This window comes from Falco biarmicus, chromosome 4, assembly GCF_023638135.1.
Source record: "Falco biarmicus isolate bFalBia1 chromosome 4, bFalBia1.pri, whole genome shotgun sequence".
NCBI classification, from domain to species: Eukaryota; Metazoa; Chordata; class Aves; order Falconiformes; family Falconidae; genus Falco; species Falco biarmicus.
In genome coordinates this window covers 72,471,624-72,490,138 of record NC_079291.1, presented here as the reverse complement: position 1 = coordinate 72,490,138, position 18,515 = coordinate 72,471,624, and the positions used below count along the sequence as shown (strand labels likewise).

The following is an 18,515-nucleotide window of genomic DNA, read 5'->3' as shown; positions in this document are numbered from 1 at the left end:
CTTTTAACATGAGAAAATAATTCCCTACATGCTGTTTTAATGTGTCAATATTTTTTACAGTGTTTCTATTTTATTTTTAGATATTTTCTACATTTTTGTCTCAATAAAGTTATCCTATTTTGAATCTTTTGCTATTTTGAGGATAAGAAGAAAAGGAGAGGGAGAAGTGCCTATAAAACCATAGATTATTTTTTATGGAAGATGAGATGGTCCCCATTTGCATTTACAGCTTTACAAGGATTGTAGCACTAGGCTCTTTTTCTTTTTTTGATGGAAATGCTTAATCTGAGCTCAATGGGCCATAATAATTGCCTGTTTCTTCCAGTAGAAATAAACCCACTTGTATGTGACACTTGAAACCTTAACTCTGCTTAGTATTACGCACAGAATTGTAGATAGTTCTTCACCCAAATATATTTATGACAGCAGCGCTAGTCGATATACAATACCAAGCCAAGGGCATTTGAGAATAAATCAGTCCCTCTAGCTACTGCTGTAGCACAATAACGGATGGGTGTAATAAAACCAAGTGAAATTAAAATTCTGTGCATGCATGCACACATACCTAGCCAAGAGAAACCCGAAGCTCTCTGTTCTGGAAAAATTTGCATATGCATAGACATATATGCTCTGTACCCTTTGTATTAGTAACACTGTACACAAAAAATCTATAGGTTTTCAGCACTCTTATCATCTCATTAGACTCTCTTCAACATTGGGGGCCTTTTGAGAGCCTTATGTAGAAAAAAAATGTAAGGAGCTTGTAGAAGAAGAGGAGGATGGTCCCAGTTACTCCTTGAGAAGAAATACTCTTGATTTTATTTTTCGAAGCCTCTTGATGATGCTGTAAGTCACTACCAAAGACTCTGAAAACCCCACTTCCAGTTCAAATTGGCTTGTATATTTATGCAGTTACTGGTATTTTTAATGAGTCTTCTGTATCTGAGCACCTCAGGCTCCACGCTGTGGCACTGTGAGCTCTTGGGATGGACACTGATTTCATTTGTGTTCGGGGTTTTCACATGAAGTATCAAGAAGATATTTGATTAATACACAACATTATTTATACATCTCTATACAAGCCCATACTCTCTCCACATATGTAATAACTTGAAGAATCATTTGTTCTGAATTCTGTTGGGCAAAGAGATGAGGAAAACTAATGTTATAAAATGATGTAAAGGGGATTGACTGTTTTCATGTGGAATACACCCGATAACAAAGCATAGTGTATGTTGTTGTGTAAGACACTGTTTTTGTGCAACATGGCAAGGAAAAACTCTAGGCATTTAATTTTTGAGATAAAACTTTCACAGTCAGTTGTGTCTCTAACGAGGGAAAATGCTGGTGGATAGATTTTCCAAACAGTGTGAAATGGTATGGACTTTGATCTTGTGAAATGCAACTCCAATGTGATGGAGTAATCTATGGCTTTATTTCAGCTGTTTAATCTATGGCTAAATACGAAGTACAAGACCTCAATCAGATGAATAAGCGTTACTAATTGTGAAGTTACATTCTGGTAAAAACACCTTTTTTGTGATCAATGCCAAATCTTTTGTGTTTGACTCGGATGCTGCACAGGTTATATGTAGGTACTGACTTTAAACTAGCCTTTCCTAATGCAAACAGGCATGCTGTTCCAATTCAGGTAATCATATTTGCATTGTCCTTTTTGAAGTAGAAGGAGAAAGACAGAAGTGTTGGAGGGCCTTTCCTGGAGCTGCTGTTGGAGTAGGTGTCTTAAGCTGCACAGAAAGTCATGGATAATTAATCCTGGTGTGACTGCTCACTGGGAATGGGACGGCTTTATAAACACTTTTTTTCTGAACACAGGCTAAGTCAGTTCTCCACACGTGTTTGTTTATGATAAAATATCTAGGATATAAAAGACTTCAGATCTTCACTGGTAATCTTTCAACCACTGGGAGTGCGCTTTATTTCAAATTACCTCAATCCTGAAAATAATTTGATTTTGTAAATGCAAAACAAATACTTGGGAATGTTGTACTGCAAAAAAAACCTCCCCCCCCCCCCCCCCCCCCCCCCCCCTTAGATTTTAAGCAGACTCTCTTTGGTAAGTAACCCTGTCACCATCGTATTGTTTGCTTTGCCCCGTCACCTCAACCCTTTCTTTAAAATGACAATTAAAAAAACATGGCAGCAAAGAATCCTCCCCAGGTGGACTGTTGGTATTCCTTAGCAACATCAGTAATATTCTTGCTCTCTCAATCTGTCCATTTTTTATTTCTAAAGAGCTAGGGCTTGCATGTCTTCATGAAGAGTGGATGACTGATAAATACATTTAAAACATCTTAAGTCTCCCACCTGCTATGGTTCTTTAAAGAATAAAAAACACAATATATAAATAAAAAATATTTGTATTCATGAACTCACCAAAGAATGGCACCATCAAGTTGCAGAGTATTTCCAAAGCATCTTTTTTTTAAGTGGAGCCTGACAGCATGAGTGTCTTTGAAGACTGTTATCTTATAAAAAGACCAGTAGTCTTGAGCTATTGTTCAATTTCTTTAAATTTTTTTCCTTGATTAAATCCTTTAAAGAGAATCAATATTTTAGGCATTCTTCCACTAAACTTAGTGTGTGAGAGCTTGACATAATGACACTCAACATATTGACCAGGTTCTTCGAGCAGTCTTGAACTAAAAGAGGGAAGTAGTTCATTGCATATAGTTCAATCCAGAGACATAACAAAGTTAATTTAGGTTTGAGAAGCAATGTATTTAAAATTGCAGGATATGCACAAGGGTTGCTTCTAGGGTCTTTTGATCATTAATTAAATATGTTATGGCTTTCAGGTTTTCTCATTTATCTGTACAGGTTTACATATTGTAAATGCATTATTTATGTTTTCCCTTAAGTGCTTAGTACTGCCAGGATGTTTCTCTTAAACTGACACAGATAGCAAAAAAGACAAAATGAGAGAGCAAATTTGGCACTGGCTAGCTGCGCAGAAAGCCATTTGTGCCCAAATGAGCCTTCCCCAGATGTATTGTAATAAACTTGAACTGATAAATAGAGGGATAGACAGACAGATAGATGACATCATTGTTTAAACTATGAAAAATATTTTTTCATTAAGGTCAGGGGGGTTGTTTTGTTTTGTTTTGTTTTTTTCTTTTTAATCTCATACTAATAGTACCTTATCGCTAAGCCTTGCTGCTCTTGTTCTGGCGAAGCTTCTGGTATGATGGGTGCTGAGGGAGCTATCTATGTGGGAGTTCACTTTGCGAGGGAGGCCATCACTGAAATGGATTTTGTTGTTAAAGCTAAAACATGAAGTTTGGAATCAACCATTTGATGAACTTTGAACAAAGGGAATTGCCTGCATTGCTGTGCCCTGCATATCTCCACTGTTGTCTTCCTCTGTTTCTTGTAGTAAACACAGATGTTGTGGTGGATCAAATCTAAATATATTTTTAGGTACAGCTCTTGCATTCATATGAAAGCTGTTTGTTTTCAAATGGATGGTGCAGTTCTATTTGTTTTGCTTCCAGTGTGGTACAGCAGTTGGGTGTGAAGAGGCAGTCACCCTCTCCTGACTCGGGCATCTTTGTTCTCATTTACGCTCTGCTTCTCTATTGTATTCTCCCACTGTTTATTAATACTTCTTTTCATTCTTAGGTAAAATTTCCTCTTCTGGTCTCTGTCATGTTAGATATTTCTCAACATTATGTTTAAAATGACAGTAGTAGACAGTCTTGTAGATGGCTAATTAAAACACAAAGTGAATTATCTGGTTAAATAGTCAAGAGCTGTAACTCCCGCTCCACTCTACAGATATTTAATACACTTTGTTTGTTTTTACCAATTTTTCATTCTGCCATCCTAAAGTTCTTCCCTTTCTGCCACCACCTTATGTTTCCAAATACCCCATGTTCTTGGGAACGTAGGTGTTTCTATTAATAGCATAGATAAAACCAGCTGCTCAGAGTCAGACCAGAGGTCTGTAAGTCTGAGATACCGTCTTTGTGGATGCCTATGGAAGAGGGGAGCAAAACAAGCTTCTCCAAAATTTTCTGCCAGCCTCCAGGAGCTTTGTGTGGCAAAGGTTGTCTTTTTGCATTTAATAATCTTCTGTAAGTTTTTGATTGTGTGGTTTGTTTTGGTTTTTTTGTTGTTGTTGGGGGTTTTTTATTGTGTGTGTGTGGTTTTGGGTTGTTTGTTTTTTTCTTCTTCTCTTTATCCAAACAACCTACCCCTTTATTTGCACATTGTATGAAGAGTCATCGTTTTACTTAGTTCGGTTTGAACTGGCCACCTTTTTTTTTTCTTTTTTTTTTTTTTTAATTTGTTGTCATCTAGTTGATTTTTGGGGAAAGAGAAGCAGCAATCATTCCAGCTTTTCCATCTCAGTGTTATTCATAATTTCGTAGGCACCTGCTCCCAGACGTCTCTTTTCCAGGCTGGATGATTCTGGTGTTCCTACTTGTTCCTGTCTAGATATATTTCCTTATCTTTAACAACCTTCGTCACCTTTCTGTCTGAAGGCAGAATGCCTGTAAATCAACGCAGCTAATGTGAACTCAGAGCCAAAAGTTTCATTCTGTGGGGGAGAGCACAACACCTTCTCTTGAAGGGTGATGTTAAAGTTACAATCCAAATATATTTTTCTGCTATATAAAATTAGAAATAAAATAGTAAATATACATTTTTAGAAGGTCTTTCCAAAACCCTCTTCACAATCATCGGAAAAGTGTCTAAACTAATACTACAGAATAGTTTGCAGCTGCTGCAGAATAAACAAATTATCTTCATAGTTTACCTGAACATGCAGTCGGTGTGTCCGAGCCCTCCAGTGGGATATGGTGAATGAAATGGGAAGACTGGTTAATCTCTCCTTGTTTATGTATTTTAATCAGAGAGACCAAACTTGTGAGCCGTGTATGCCTGTGCCGTACAAAGGTAATGCAAACTGGAGGATAAACATGTTAGAGATGAGAGGGAAGGATCCTCTAATTCTGTATCCTGAGGCTGTAAAGCAAATGTAAATTTCATGTTGTTTTTTTCTTAAGTAACAATGTAATTTACAGTAGTATTTTGAGTAACTCTTATCTCCTGTTGATTTTCATGATGAACTTTTCTACATTTTTACATTTTTGTCTTCAGAAGAAGCTTGTAAAATTATTATTACTACTGAAGTATTACTAGTACTTAATACCTACAAAGATAACTGGCCTGCAGAACATAGTAGATTTGTTATTAAAAATATTCCTGCTGCAAAAGTCAGGCTCTCTAGGCATCTGACTGGTGAAACAGAAAATCTGACAGGAGATGCAAAATGCAGTTCGATAAAATTATGTTGAATTACGTAGAAAGCAATCACAATACACAATATTGCTGCATTCTGAAATACATTGCGTGTTCTATTATGTACTCTTTTTTCCCCCCTTTGTTTTATTCAATTAATCACCATGTTATTCGTTCAGGTTTGTTGGTCTTTTTTTTTTTTTTTTTTAATGCCTAATTTGTACCCTAAGAAGTACTGGAATTAATGGTAGAGGCTTAACACTTCTAGAAAAATAGCTGGTAAATCTAGAACACAAATTATAGAATGTAAGACTAACAGCCTTATCCAAAGAAACTGACCTGTGAAATACTATAAAGAAAAACATTCTGGATGTTGTTCAGTCTGCAAAGTGAAGCTCATGTGCTCTTAGTTTGGCAAATGATTTTCTTAAAGTCTTTGTGCTCCCATTTATCTATTTAAAAACGTAGTGATACCTGTCTCATGTTATTACTGCTCAGGAAAAAATCCACAACTGCATAAGGTAGTATTAAAGTTGTTATGTATATGGAATATAACCTACTAACAAATACTGGGTAACCTTAGACAGTTAAGATTTAAAACTTGTTTGCTTTTGTGTATAAGACCATTGTCAAAAACTATTCACACTTCAACTAGTCTTTTCTTGTGAAGGTTGAAGTTAAAGTCTCTGGTGTGAAGGCTTACATAGAGAAAAAACTAAATAATAGGAAAAAAAAATCAAAACAAAACCCCTCCAAACCCCCCCACACACAGTTAAAACCTGCACTAGGTGATCATTGTAGGTCCCTTCCAAATGGGAAGTATTTTATCTATTTATTTATTTTAGTGTCTGTTTTATCTTTTTTAAACAATGTGAATAGGTTCATCTAGAGCAGATTCAGATCAAAACTCAACTCTTGAGACGTACACAAGGGCCCTTATAATGCAGAATCATATAACCTTAATTTATAAATGGTGTGAAGGCATGAACTGTGATAAAGGGAATCATTAGTCTGCAAGTGGTAGTCACTTTAGCTGTACTTAATTTTACTCTTTAGGGGAAGATTGTAGATATAGACATATGCTGAATTCTTCAACCTTTTGTTCCCTGCTAGAGAACTTTAAGGAACATATCAGAAGAGCATTTGTTTCTGTTAGATTTGTAATTTTGTGCAGGAACTTTGTTGTAAAACTTCTGCTACATACATAGAAGGCTTAGCTTGTAACTTATTTGTTAGGACTCATTTTTTTGGGTTGAAAAATAGGCTGGCAGTGTTATTCTTCTGCATGTAACCTAAATTTGCCTGAGGAATTCCCCTTTTAATCATCACAACAGAGTAAAAGTATCTCATGCAAATGAGTTTTGGTTCATGTTTTAAGTTTTTGTAGGTGCAAAGTAGTGAAATGTGTACTCTGAATCTCTGAAAGTATCCTTAGAAAACACTGCATCACATTTGTCATGTGTTATGAATAGTGTTTGCATGTACATTAGTTACAGAAAAGTCAGTTATTACTTTCAACACTAATGATACTAACAATACTAAATGTATGCTAAAAATATTTTATTTTTAAAACAGATACCAACTAAACAAAAACAAACAAACAAACAACAAAAACCCACAAACCAAACAACCAACAAACACCCCTCTCGCCACAGGTTGGACAAATCAACATCTTTTACAGCAAGACCTTCTGGGGCAGGATTGCCTTAGAAACCAGTGAGCTAGAATGCAAAGTAGGATCTGGATGTTTCGGTGCTGCTGTTCAGTTCTGTGAGCTCTTCCTGGAGAAGCACGTTTCATTGTGGCAGAGTGGTCACAAATTGTGCTGCCATTGACTGATGACTCGCGTCTGCGGTTACTTGGTAGCGATGTCTTGCTCAGAAGCCTGCTCTCACGCTCTGTTTCTCACAAACCTAGCAGAACATAAAGACAGCAGTATGGAAAAATATGCATTGGAAACAAGTCTTCTTCAGAGTAATTTTTATACCAGATCAGAACTGGACGTTGTCATAGGAATGAATTTTATCCGTTCTTGAAGCTTCTAGATCTTTATTTCTAAGGTGTGCTGTGAATCTTATCATGGTATCATAGTAGTGGGATATTCAGAAATATAACATAGGCGTGTGATAGAGCAGAAGAAGGGGAAAGCTTCTTCCTGGACTGAACTGCCAATGAGACCTTTAGAATCTCAAAAATGCTTCTGTATTTCATACTTGTGGTGGGTTCTGGTGTCAATTCCTGTTTGTAAATTTTTAAATAATAAGTGAAAAAACCCCAACTTTTTTGCAGAAATGATTTTGTCTAGGCCCATAGCACAGTATTGTGTTTAAACTCATGGTGATTTTCCAGTATTTATCTGTGTAAGATACACAGACATTGCAGCTTTGTTGTGGCAAGAATGCTATACTTTCAAAGTTATATTGGTTTTTTCTTCTTTCCTCTTGTAGAGTGCAAATCAACAGATGAGTTGTGAAAGAGAGCAACTAAGGGTAAGTGCAATGATATGCAAAATGTTCTGTTTCTTTAAAACAAGCAGAATCTAGTTTGTGCTAGCAACAGATGGATTACTTTATTTAAGAGGAACATACTTAGCAAATGTATTGCTTGTTTGTAAATATTGTACGTATCTCTATATAAAAGTTACAGTAGATAGAGGTTTTTACTCCCTTATTTAATGAGCTTTGGCAGTAAGTACCTCTTTACGGGACCTCTTCCGACACTCAGCATGCTCTTCCTGTGCACCATGTGAAGATTTAGTAGTGGTAAAGGTCACTGTTTCTCAATCTTTCTCCACTACCAGATTGTTTTAAACAAGAAGATACTGTCCTTTGGATTATTTAATAGCATGTGTGCTTTCAGAAAGAAATCAGTGCTAAGAATGTGAGGGAACTGGCAGAAAGGGTCCAAATATTTTAGTGTGTATTGGTTGTGTGCAGTCTGTAAACGTGATGGAATTCCTGAACCCAGGTTACTGACCTTTATTTTGTTTTCCCCTTTTCCTATGTTAAAGTGACAGTCTTTTAAACAGGTTTTAGTCCTTGCTCCCTTTAAATGCTACTTATGCTACGTATCTCTGTAGATGCTTTTTCATAAAAAGTATTTCCTTGTTCAACTGATTGATTCTAGTATTAGTTTGAAAAGGCATAAGAGTTTTCATTATTTATTTATTTCATATTCATTTAAAAAAAAAAAAGCTTCTGGGTCATCCATGTGTTGCTTATTAGATGACATTTATGGATACTGCATGATGTGTATTTTCTTGAATTACCTTATAGTAATGGAGAGCAAGAGGCAAGCCAGAGGGGAAAAAATAAAAGTCTTTATGCAAACAAAAAAAAATACTGGAAACAGAAAATGTGGCATTTTTTGTTTGCAGTTTACTAAGCATCACCAGTACCTGCATGACTTGCAAGAACAAAGAATGTACTCTAGCCTTAAAATAAGTTGTGCCGTGTTCTTAAACATTCAGCCATTCATTAGATTAACTTCATCAACATATCTAGATGCTTCAGCTGGTCTTCACCGTATTTGCAATGGGGTTTTTTGTAAACAAGTTTTGCAAGAATGATGCATCACATATTGTCCTTGATTCTTTTCTTGCCGACACGTGACAGCATTGCTATTATACGGAAGCTGGAGTGACAAAGCTTTGTTTTATCAGTAGTAATGTCTCAACAGAGCAGCTGTCAAAGTTAAAATATTGCAACAGTACCTGAAGGACAATCTTTTCAAAAGGTAGCAGTGCCATGAGAACAAAGAAAGTTTCATTTGGTTTTATTATTTTTATTAAGTTTTCTCCTTTGAATGAGGAAAAGCATTGTTTTGAAATATAATGGAAGGAGGCCCCCAGCTATTTCTTCAAGTTAATATGTGTGACTTTTGTAAGTAGTGGGTAAAATGTGATGCAGTAAAACTTTCATGTATCTTTCTGGTCTAGTATTAAATATTTTCATCTAATAATGAGCATAATGCTTACGATGCCTTTGTGTCATATCAAAAATGAGTTTTCATGACTACTTAGGAAAAAAAAAACCCATCTCTAGCCTTCAAAGATTAGGTACATCTCCTTCCATACTGCTGTGATGTTCCTGTTGCATGAAATAAAGTTATCTGTGTAAACTTTGCTCCTGGGGCCGGGGTGTGCTGAAAGTGCACGGAGCTGGGGCTTTTGCCTGTAGGACAAACCTGTAACCACCCAGAAGCCTCACGCAGACAGACGCCAAGCGTGGCAGAGCTCGTCCTTTCCCCTGCCTGGTCTTCAAATGCCCAAACCTTTACCAGTACCCAGAGTTTGTTTGTTTACAGCAACTCATCTGCTGTGACAAAAGGTCACAGTGAAATTTCAATATTTCATGTGGAGATGTTATGGTCCTAGTTCAGTGCTGGCACCTTTGGCTCTCCTTAGTCATGCTGCACACAGCCCCCTGCTGCCAGGTTCAGCGCTCTCAGGGTGTAACTTGACCATTCTGTCACTTTTTAATTGGCTTCCTAACTGAACAGTGCTGTTAAAGAAATGTTTAATTGGCCAAGTTAGATGGTTCAGGCCTGCAAGATGTTCTGTTGGGGTTTCTGACCTACCGAGAACACATGGATGTGAGGCAACACATCTCTTCACAACAAAATATTGTTTCATCCCAGCTGAAAGAATTGAAATATAACAAGAGAACAGGATTAAAACAACAAAATGCTAACATCTGTTTGTGTTTGTTAAACTGAGTTAAAACTAGATTATTCTTAGATCAGCTCGTAATACAATACAAAAGACATATCATCTTCCACCTTCCTTGGTAAAGATGACAGGGTGTCTGCCAGTCTCCTTTTCAGATTCCCTACTTATTCCTTAGTCTGCAAGTCCTAAAGAAGTTCTAAAAGAAAGACACTTTAAGAAGGGCTCCTTTAAAGTGCAATATTGCAAATAAATAATTAGACATTGCGTGGCTATAGAAAGAAATATCCAAGTCTTCTTACAATAATTTATTCAGACATATCTCACCTCTTAACTGTTCTATTGGCTTTTAAATTCTAAATGCAAAGCAAAGACTCTCTGGAATAAAGCATTTAGAGTAATGAAACTCTTATTCATATTGAAGCCTCTGGCCATTATACATTATATTTACAATGAATGACAATTCTAATAATTAAGAAAGCCTGTATATTTTAACCCTTTTCTGCTCAGGCTTTGTGAATAGCAGTGACCACAAACTGGAAACTTATTTGCCTTGCCAACCTGGTACAATTCACAGCTAGACATTAATGTTTAGAACTGAATTTTTTTAATGGGAATTCACAGAGAAAGCAATGGGAATTTCGTCTCTAGCACAGCTGTTTGGGTGTGGCTTTTTTTCCCCATTAGAATATATAACATCAGCTGACTTCACTATATTTCCATCTAATTACCAAACAAAAAGTACAAACCGTTAATGACATTTTTTAAGTTTCCCTTTCCATTGGAAATTATTTTCATTCTCATGTGCTGCCTTGATTTTTTTTCATATTTCTGTAATTTTTTTGCTATATGTCTTAATTTTAATCAAATTGCACTAAAATAACTTAGTGTGTCTTTAAAGGGAAATTAACTCATCAGTATTGCTCTCCACTTCATCCACAGACCGCTTTGTCAGTATTTTCTTTAAAGAAAATAATGATCCTGTTGAGGCCGCCTCCTCCTGTGTTCTGTTCTCCAATCCTGATTTATAAATCTCTTCTTGGACAGACACACCCTACCCTCATTTCTACTGCAACTTGCTGGTTTATGAGTCACTGTGTGGAGCTTAATGTAATTGTCCTTCTGATGCATTATAAATGACCTGCAAAAACAGAGAACTCGGAGCTTGCTCAAAATCGTATAAATACATTTTGCTTCTTGTATTTGGGTCTGGGAAAACAGACTTTGAAACATGAATGATTATTTAAGGTTATTTAAGGCTGTGAAGAGAATCAGGATACTAGCTGTAGGTAGAATAAGCTGTAGCATATGTAAACTATAAAAAGTGTAGTGACAGCTTCAGAAGGCTATCTGCTGCTTCCACCAAACCTTCCCTACTGCTTTGACATTAACCTAGGATTTTATCTTTTTTTTTTAATCTTTTTGTTTTTATCATCGCCTAAGGATATTACTTAAACTTACAGGCTATTTTAAACCTTACTGAGCTTTACCGAACCTTCCTCTCAACTAAGAAATAATTATTTTGCATTATTAAGTCAAAGTAACTGTTTAAACTGAAGTTCTACAGCTGTATTTCCATGCCTGAGCTTTGCTATATAAGTTGATGCTTTCGGTCCTTCCGCATCAGTGCTTGAGCTCTCCAAGGTGGGCACAGAGCACTTTCCAGCTGTGGTGTTAGGAGGGTTTATAAATGTTCCTGTGAATACCAATGAGGTCTAATGGTAAATGGTGTGATTAACTTCCTTGATCTGAAATTTTAAGTGACCTAGTTGTTGCTCTAATTAACAGCTTCTTTCACATGCACTTACTATCAAGATACATTATATGCAGCCCGAGTTCCTTCTCTGGTCTGAAGGATGGGAAAGGCAGGCTCTTACTCTCATCTTGTATTTAATATCAACTTACTTTTTTTTTTTATAGTGCCCTGATTTCCAAGGTGACAAAAGGAAGTTTTGCATTCAATATCATTCTATTTGTCTTGTCTTTTATACAGTAAATGCAATAAGCTGTGACATGCAGCCAAAAATGTATTAAAGTTCTGCCAAGTGGAGGGAAAACAAAAGCAAATGCATTTATGTCCAGCATTATTTTTAAGCGACCACAATCCTGCAATGCTTAGTGTGCTTTGTGTCTTTGTTGAGTGCATTACTTCATCAAGTTGTAAGGTTTTCAGTCGTGTAGATGTTTGGGTTTTTTTGGAAACTTTTTAAAGAAAAATTTTGAAGCTCGTCATTATGGTATTAGCTTTCTTTAGTGACCTAAGAATGATCAACTGATAACTTTTGTGTACAATGTTCCTCTGATGCATAAGGAGGTAAATTGTGATTCAGTGGCAGGTGCTAATTTTTTAATCACTTGGGGTGGAGGGGATAAAACAACTGGAGAGAGAACGAGAATCAGAGTGGAGCTGATTTGTGAAGTAATGTTATTTGTGAGCATGTTCTGAAATACTTTAGTATGGTGGTAGCATAGCAGAACTTATTTAGTGGCTGGCCAAAGATGCTGTGCTTTCAATCTCTACCTCTCCCCACTCTGTCTGGAGAAAAGGAAAGGTATCTAAGCTTGTTTTGAGAGTCAGTGGTGTCTTGTTACTAGAAAGCAACACAGTAATTCATGCATTTCTGCAAAACGGGGCAGCTAGTTCTGGCCATTAATACAAATTTCACTGTTTTTCTTTTCCTTCTGACAACGTCTCGGCATACATTTGCAAACAATGTGTGTATGTTTTGCCTGGAAGGGTGATCTGGAACTACCCAGTGCTATACATCCTTCTCAAAAAGGGAAACAGGTTAAAAGGGGAAAAGCTAAGCAGAGTTGGATCAATCTGATGTGTGTTTACTACTCATCCTTTTCTTAGGAATCCTTGTAGGTAAGTTATACTGCATTTGACATGCTAGACAAGTGGCTTAAAAGGATCCTCCTTTAATTTCTGTAGTTATTCCTGTAGTGAGCTAGATGTGTCATCATCCATGTGGGTGTATGGTGAAAATACAGGTAGGTGAGATTAATAAGAAGGCACTGTATTTTTGGTTCCTGGTCCATATTACACGTTGACATAGAACTAAATTAGTCTCACCATCTTACAAACTACATTCCTGGTGGTTACCTGGAAAGTAATGCACAGCATAGTTTTGGGGAAAAAAAAATATCGGAACTAAAATCTAAAGAAGAATGAAAGGATTGTAAATACTCTGCCAAGCTTTTGGGGAGGGGAGTTGATTGCAGGGATGTCATTTCACTTAAATTTTCATCTAGCTAGAAACTAATGTGTCCAGTGGAAGGCAGCTGAAGAAATCTGATTTCAGCCCTGCTGTGGAAGTTCTGGTGTACTTCCAGAGCCCTCCTAAGCACAGTAGCTTTCTTAAGATAACACTGGGCTCCAACTTGTTGCTTAATAACCATGGTGATTATTTTAAAAAGTAACAATGGCTAGGCAGTGAAAATTGTTATGGTTCATGTTTAAAGTGGCATAGCCTCTTGCCACAAGGATGCTGTTATCCTCTTAAAATGTTACCTGCTAATAATATGCGCCTTTGACCTAGAGAAGAAGGAATGTTTGCAGGCACTACTTACCTTAGTACACAGTTATGGTGCCGTCCACTTCAGGTTTCTTTACATTCTTTCAGGAATAGCAAAGAAGCCTTTAGGTATTTTCCTTGTCTCTGCTGCTGCTGGAATGCCATTCAGAAAACCTTCTATTCCTTTCTTGATGTTCTTTTGGCATATCTTTCTGGGAACAGTAGGCAGAGGATTTTCTGTTGTTCAAATGCCACTTTTTCACTAATTCAACTTTGATTTTTGCACAACCAAGTATTTTCTCTATGTGGTGGTTGATAATTGCAAAAAAACCTGCGGAGTTACAGTGATATCTGGTGAGGCTGAAGCAATCTTTTCAGCAAGTACCTGTCCGTTTGGCATGACAGATTCTGTCTAGAGCTGCAGCACTTCATGGAATTCAGCAGATACTCAATGTATATTTGAAGTCATGATTGTGTGCAGATAGCCAAGGATAGGTATTTTTTGAGTTGTGAGACCGTTCACTAAATGTAATCAAGGCTCTGGAAGGGGCAGACTTCTGAGGGGACAGAAGCATCATCAATACAGAGTACTGGATCCACACTGTATTTGGGAACAGCTTTTGCACTCACAACAAGCAACTTCTGGCACAGCCTGGCAGCAATGGCTGCATACAGCTGCTTTTGCAGAGCACTCCCTGTCATCAGTGGTGCTGTCCCAGAAGCAAAGCAGGATTTTCTTGCATATTTTGTATTTGTTGAAAGGGAGCTCTTTTGTCATATGGCTTTTAGAGTTTCTCTTTGATCATCTTGAAACCAGACTTTCAAGTGCACAGTTTTAACAGTGGTTGTACTGTCCTGACTTCTTATTTCTAACTGCTGTTGCTTAGTCAGTTTGCCTGGCAAAAACCATAGTCCTCTAATCTCACACCTAAATCAAGTAGAAAACACTGTCTAGTTTATAGGGTAAATTTGGGGGGTTGTGGGTTGGTCAGTCTGGTTTATTGCAGTTTTTGAGGGGTTTTTTATATTTGGTTGGTTTTGGGCTTTCGTTGTTTGTTTTTTTGTTTGGTTGGTTTTGGTTTTCCCCCCAGGCTCTTTCCACAAGGCCTTTCTTGGCCTTGGCTTGGGTTGGGGCTTGTGTGCTTTTGGCTGGGCAGTGCTATTGGCTTGTACTTTTTCTTTTTTTACTCCCTCTCCACCCCACCCCCCCTCCCCCATCCCTGTGTCAAGTGAAAAGCCTTGAAGTGAAGAAAAAGTTCTTCAGTTACAGGTAGATGGGCTGGAGTTGTAATGTACTCTGGTCTTTTTGCATAGTGGAATTTTATTCTCATTTACTTTTTTATCAAATGACTGAGCAACTAGATTTTTAAAGGGAACAAGACAGGCATCGAGAGTACTGTCATAACTGAAAAAAATAATTTACATCAACAATCCAGATGATGTAGTATTATAAAGAGTTATATCCATCGCATAACATGGACCTTTGCACCTGTATTATTTGAAGTAGAGAGAATGAAGGAATATTGATCATAATATGGTCATCATGTTCTAGTATTGATGGTAATGGTCTTTCTGTGTTCTGTAAAGTCTTTCTAAACCTTACTTGTTTAAACTGGTCATGTTGACTTGTCTATTAAATTATTTAATTATGCTTTTTAAAGTAGCTTCCACATTTTATTTTCAAAGCAGCAAACTTACAAGGAAGAATACGTTAATCCTAAAAAAAAAAAAAAAAAAAAGCAGTTGCATGCATCAGTATCAATATGGATGTATAAAAACACAAAGGCATACATCAGTATTATATATATATATATAAAAATACAGTTTCAGGATCCACTCCTACAGACTTGTAGTTGACACGTGACAGAGCTTATACACCATACTGTTTACATCAAGGGTGAAACGTTGGCTTCAGATAGGCCTAGCTTTGGAAAAAGTAATTTTAGAAAAAGGCACCTACTCTGTCATTGTTATTAACATTTGGGATTTATCTTGCTCCCTTTACTTATCCTATTCATTTCCATAAGGTGAAAATACCCCTGTAAAATTAGACAGACATCTGCATGTTGAGAAATTATTGCTAAGTTATTAGCTTTAACTACCTTCCTATTATAAAGTATCTTCTTAAAATTTGTGTAATTGACAAACTCCCACATGATAGGTAGAGAAAATATATATAAAAATATATTAAATACATTCTAGTTCTACCTGTAGGAAAAAAATGTTGTCCTACTGCTTGTTTAAAAAACCTTGATGATGTCTCCAAAAATACAGAGCAGATGGATTTTTTTGAATGTATTTGATCTATACTAAGCGTAGAACAATTTGTGAAGTTATGCTGGCAGTTCATCAGCAGAAAAACACATGACAATGATGTCAATACATGTGGACTGTCCAGTGAAAAATCATATTTTAAGTCAAACTAAAAATTAAAATCAGAAATACCAGCTGTAAAGAACAGATGATGAAATCCCTGCAGATCACCATCCTAGGAACCCCAGTCTCTGCCACTGGAGTGGGGCAAGTTCCTTGTTCCATATACTGGATACGTGCTTGGGAGAGATGGTGTGGTTGAGATGCCACAGTCTTCCAAGAGGAAAAAGAAAATAAAACCAAAAAGGTTGGTAGGTTCTAAAAGATCCTGATGAGATCATGATGAAGTTGGTAGGTCTCTGTAGGGACCAATACTGTTTAGTACCTGGATCAGTGATGTGGCAGGGTTGAGCACAGCCTCAGCAAGTTTGTGGGTGATCCCAGGCTGATGGAGGGGGTGCCGTCCAGAGGGACCTCAACAGGCTTGAGTGGCACGGTGACCCTTGTGAAGTTCAGCAAGGCCAAGTGCAAGGTCCTGCACCTGGGTTCAGGCAGTTGCTGTATCAGTACATACTGGGGGACAAACTGATTAGGTGGAAGTGGCTATTTTTATAATTTGTAGCCTGATATCTAGAGAATGCATTTGCTAAACCAGGAGGTTGAGAAAGGTAGAAATGCTTTGCTGATTTGTAACGTTGTTTGTCATGCCTGGGAGAAGCTGACCTGACTCAGGAATGGTTTCCCCCCCACATCTGTTTGCTGTTGTGTATTTGGAAGCTTTGATCACCTCTGTTTATAATTAAAACCAGTATGTCTTAGACAGGAGGAAGGAGATATGAAAACCAAATACATCATATCACACGCATTTTTCATGCCCCACTAATACTGGAAATTTAAGACCTCATGTAAACGTGTGGCTACAGGTGTATTCTAAGTATGTAATCAAATGCTATGCAAACTGTTTATTCCGTAGGTAACGGGCAAAAATACAGATGTACTCTGTGCTCACAGGTTCATTGGGAAAATGCTTTTCACACCGTAGCTGTCTCTGCCTATGGATTCTTTAAATCTCTTGGAGTACAATACTGGAAGTAAAAAAGTAGCCTTCATCTCAAGGTCACTTTCCTACTTGATAGCAGCTGCCCTCCAAAGAACACATAATTGATAGGTTTATTACCTTGATTTACTCATTTCCTTTCATTGTTTTTCCCTACATGCTATAGGCTGCTTCATACACTATCAGATCATTTCTCCTGTTTTCCCCCCATTCGCTGAACTAGTGCTTTCTACAACTGTTTTCATCATTGTTAAAAATCATTTATTTAGCACCGTAAATTACAGGCACTTTACAAGCACAAAGTAAGATCCTGCCTTTGCCCCAGATGGTAGTGCAGATGCATCCTTTGGTTGCCTGTGTACCTTTTTTACGCAACACAATGGCCTGGGAATGTTAAGGTAGATTGCATTACTCTCCTGTTTTATTCCCACAACTTTTAATGATAAAATGATGGTGGTCACAACTGTGTGCCTCGATTTGTGATGTCAATAACTAATCATTTGTTTGTTACGTAGCATAAAGGTATTGTAAACAATTCTGCTTACTAATAATTCTAGGCACACATTATTGTGCATATAAATTTGCATCTAAAAGCTGCATAGAGCGGGAAAAAAATCCAAACTTTTGATCATTTAGTCCCCACTTGCCTGGTTCTTTTTTCCTTGATACCGTTACTGGGATTTCCATTTTTTATAATTGAAACTCCCAGGAATTTTCCTTTGACATTGCCACAGTGCCCAAGTACAAACCTGATACTGCGTTCTGTAATAAAACCTATGAGAAGTTGTATTTGTTTGTTTTGTTCTGGGTAGGGGTTTGTTGTTTTTTTTTTTGGCTCATTTGCTAGGCTCCCAGTTGAAGGGTATTTTAAACCTGGTCTACAGTCCTGCTTTCACTAAAATGCACTTTTAAAATCTAATTGTAGTCACCATTTAATTCAAAAATAATGAAAAAATATTTTCTGAGATTTGATTGAAAAGTAGCAATCCAAAATACAGCAAAGGAATGCTAAAGTAATTATTTACTATTCTTTCTTCACCTTTAAATATAGATTTACAACCCCACCCCCACCCCCCCTAAAATAAAAGAAAAAATTTAACCAACCCAACAAACAAAAGATCTCCCCTGTAAATTTGGGAAAGACTATAGACTCACCAACTTAATTTACCCTAAACCCTTGAAATGTCCAGGTCTTGGGTGCTGGCCATCTTCCCAGTCATATGCTCAGGTGGAATTGTGGAGTCCAGTATAGGATTGTGTGGTGGGCTTTTATTTCAGTTATGATAATCTTGTATCCAGAGTGTTGATTTTACAGGGAGAAACAGGAAAATATTTTAAATGTTTGTCAGTGATTAAAATGTAACAAAACTTTTCTAAGTTCATATGTGTCCAAACTGTTTAATTTTTTTCACATGTTGATATGGGAACAGAGCAGTCATGGTGTGCTGACAAAGCCGTGCAGTTCTTTCTGCTTTGAAAATACTAAGCAATGCTCACCACACAGTTTTCAGATCTAATGGCTGCAAAGGATTAGTAGTTTCCATACTCTATGCAGAACATGAAAATTAGGATACATCTGACTGACCCAAAATAATATTTTTTTTTATTTTTTTTCACTCATTTCTTGTTTGGAGAAGGAATCAGAGATTTATCCTAAAAATATATATATAAGAGTATTAGGGTTACATTT

General features: G+C 37.0%; 1 protein-coding gene across 20 annotated transcripts in view; it reads left to right on the top strand.

The window, feature by feature from the left end:
• Positions 1-18,515, top strand: part of RBFOX1 (RNA binding fox-1 homolog 1) — a 918,501-nt gene that overhangs the window by 512,768 nt on the left and 387,218 nt on the right. For all 20 annotated transcript variants that reach the window (XM_056338126.1, XM_056338151.1, XM_056338139.1 and 17 more), the window contains one exon: positions 7,719-7,760. In XM_056338126.1, coding sequence (XP_056194101.1) covers positions 7,719-7,760 — 42 coding nt within the window. The remainder of the gene's footprint in view (positions 1-7,718; positions 7,761-18,515) is intronic.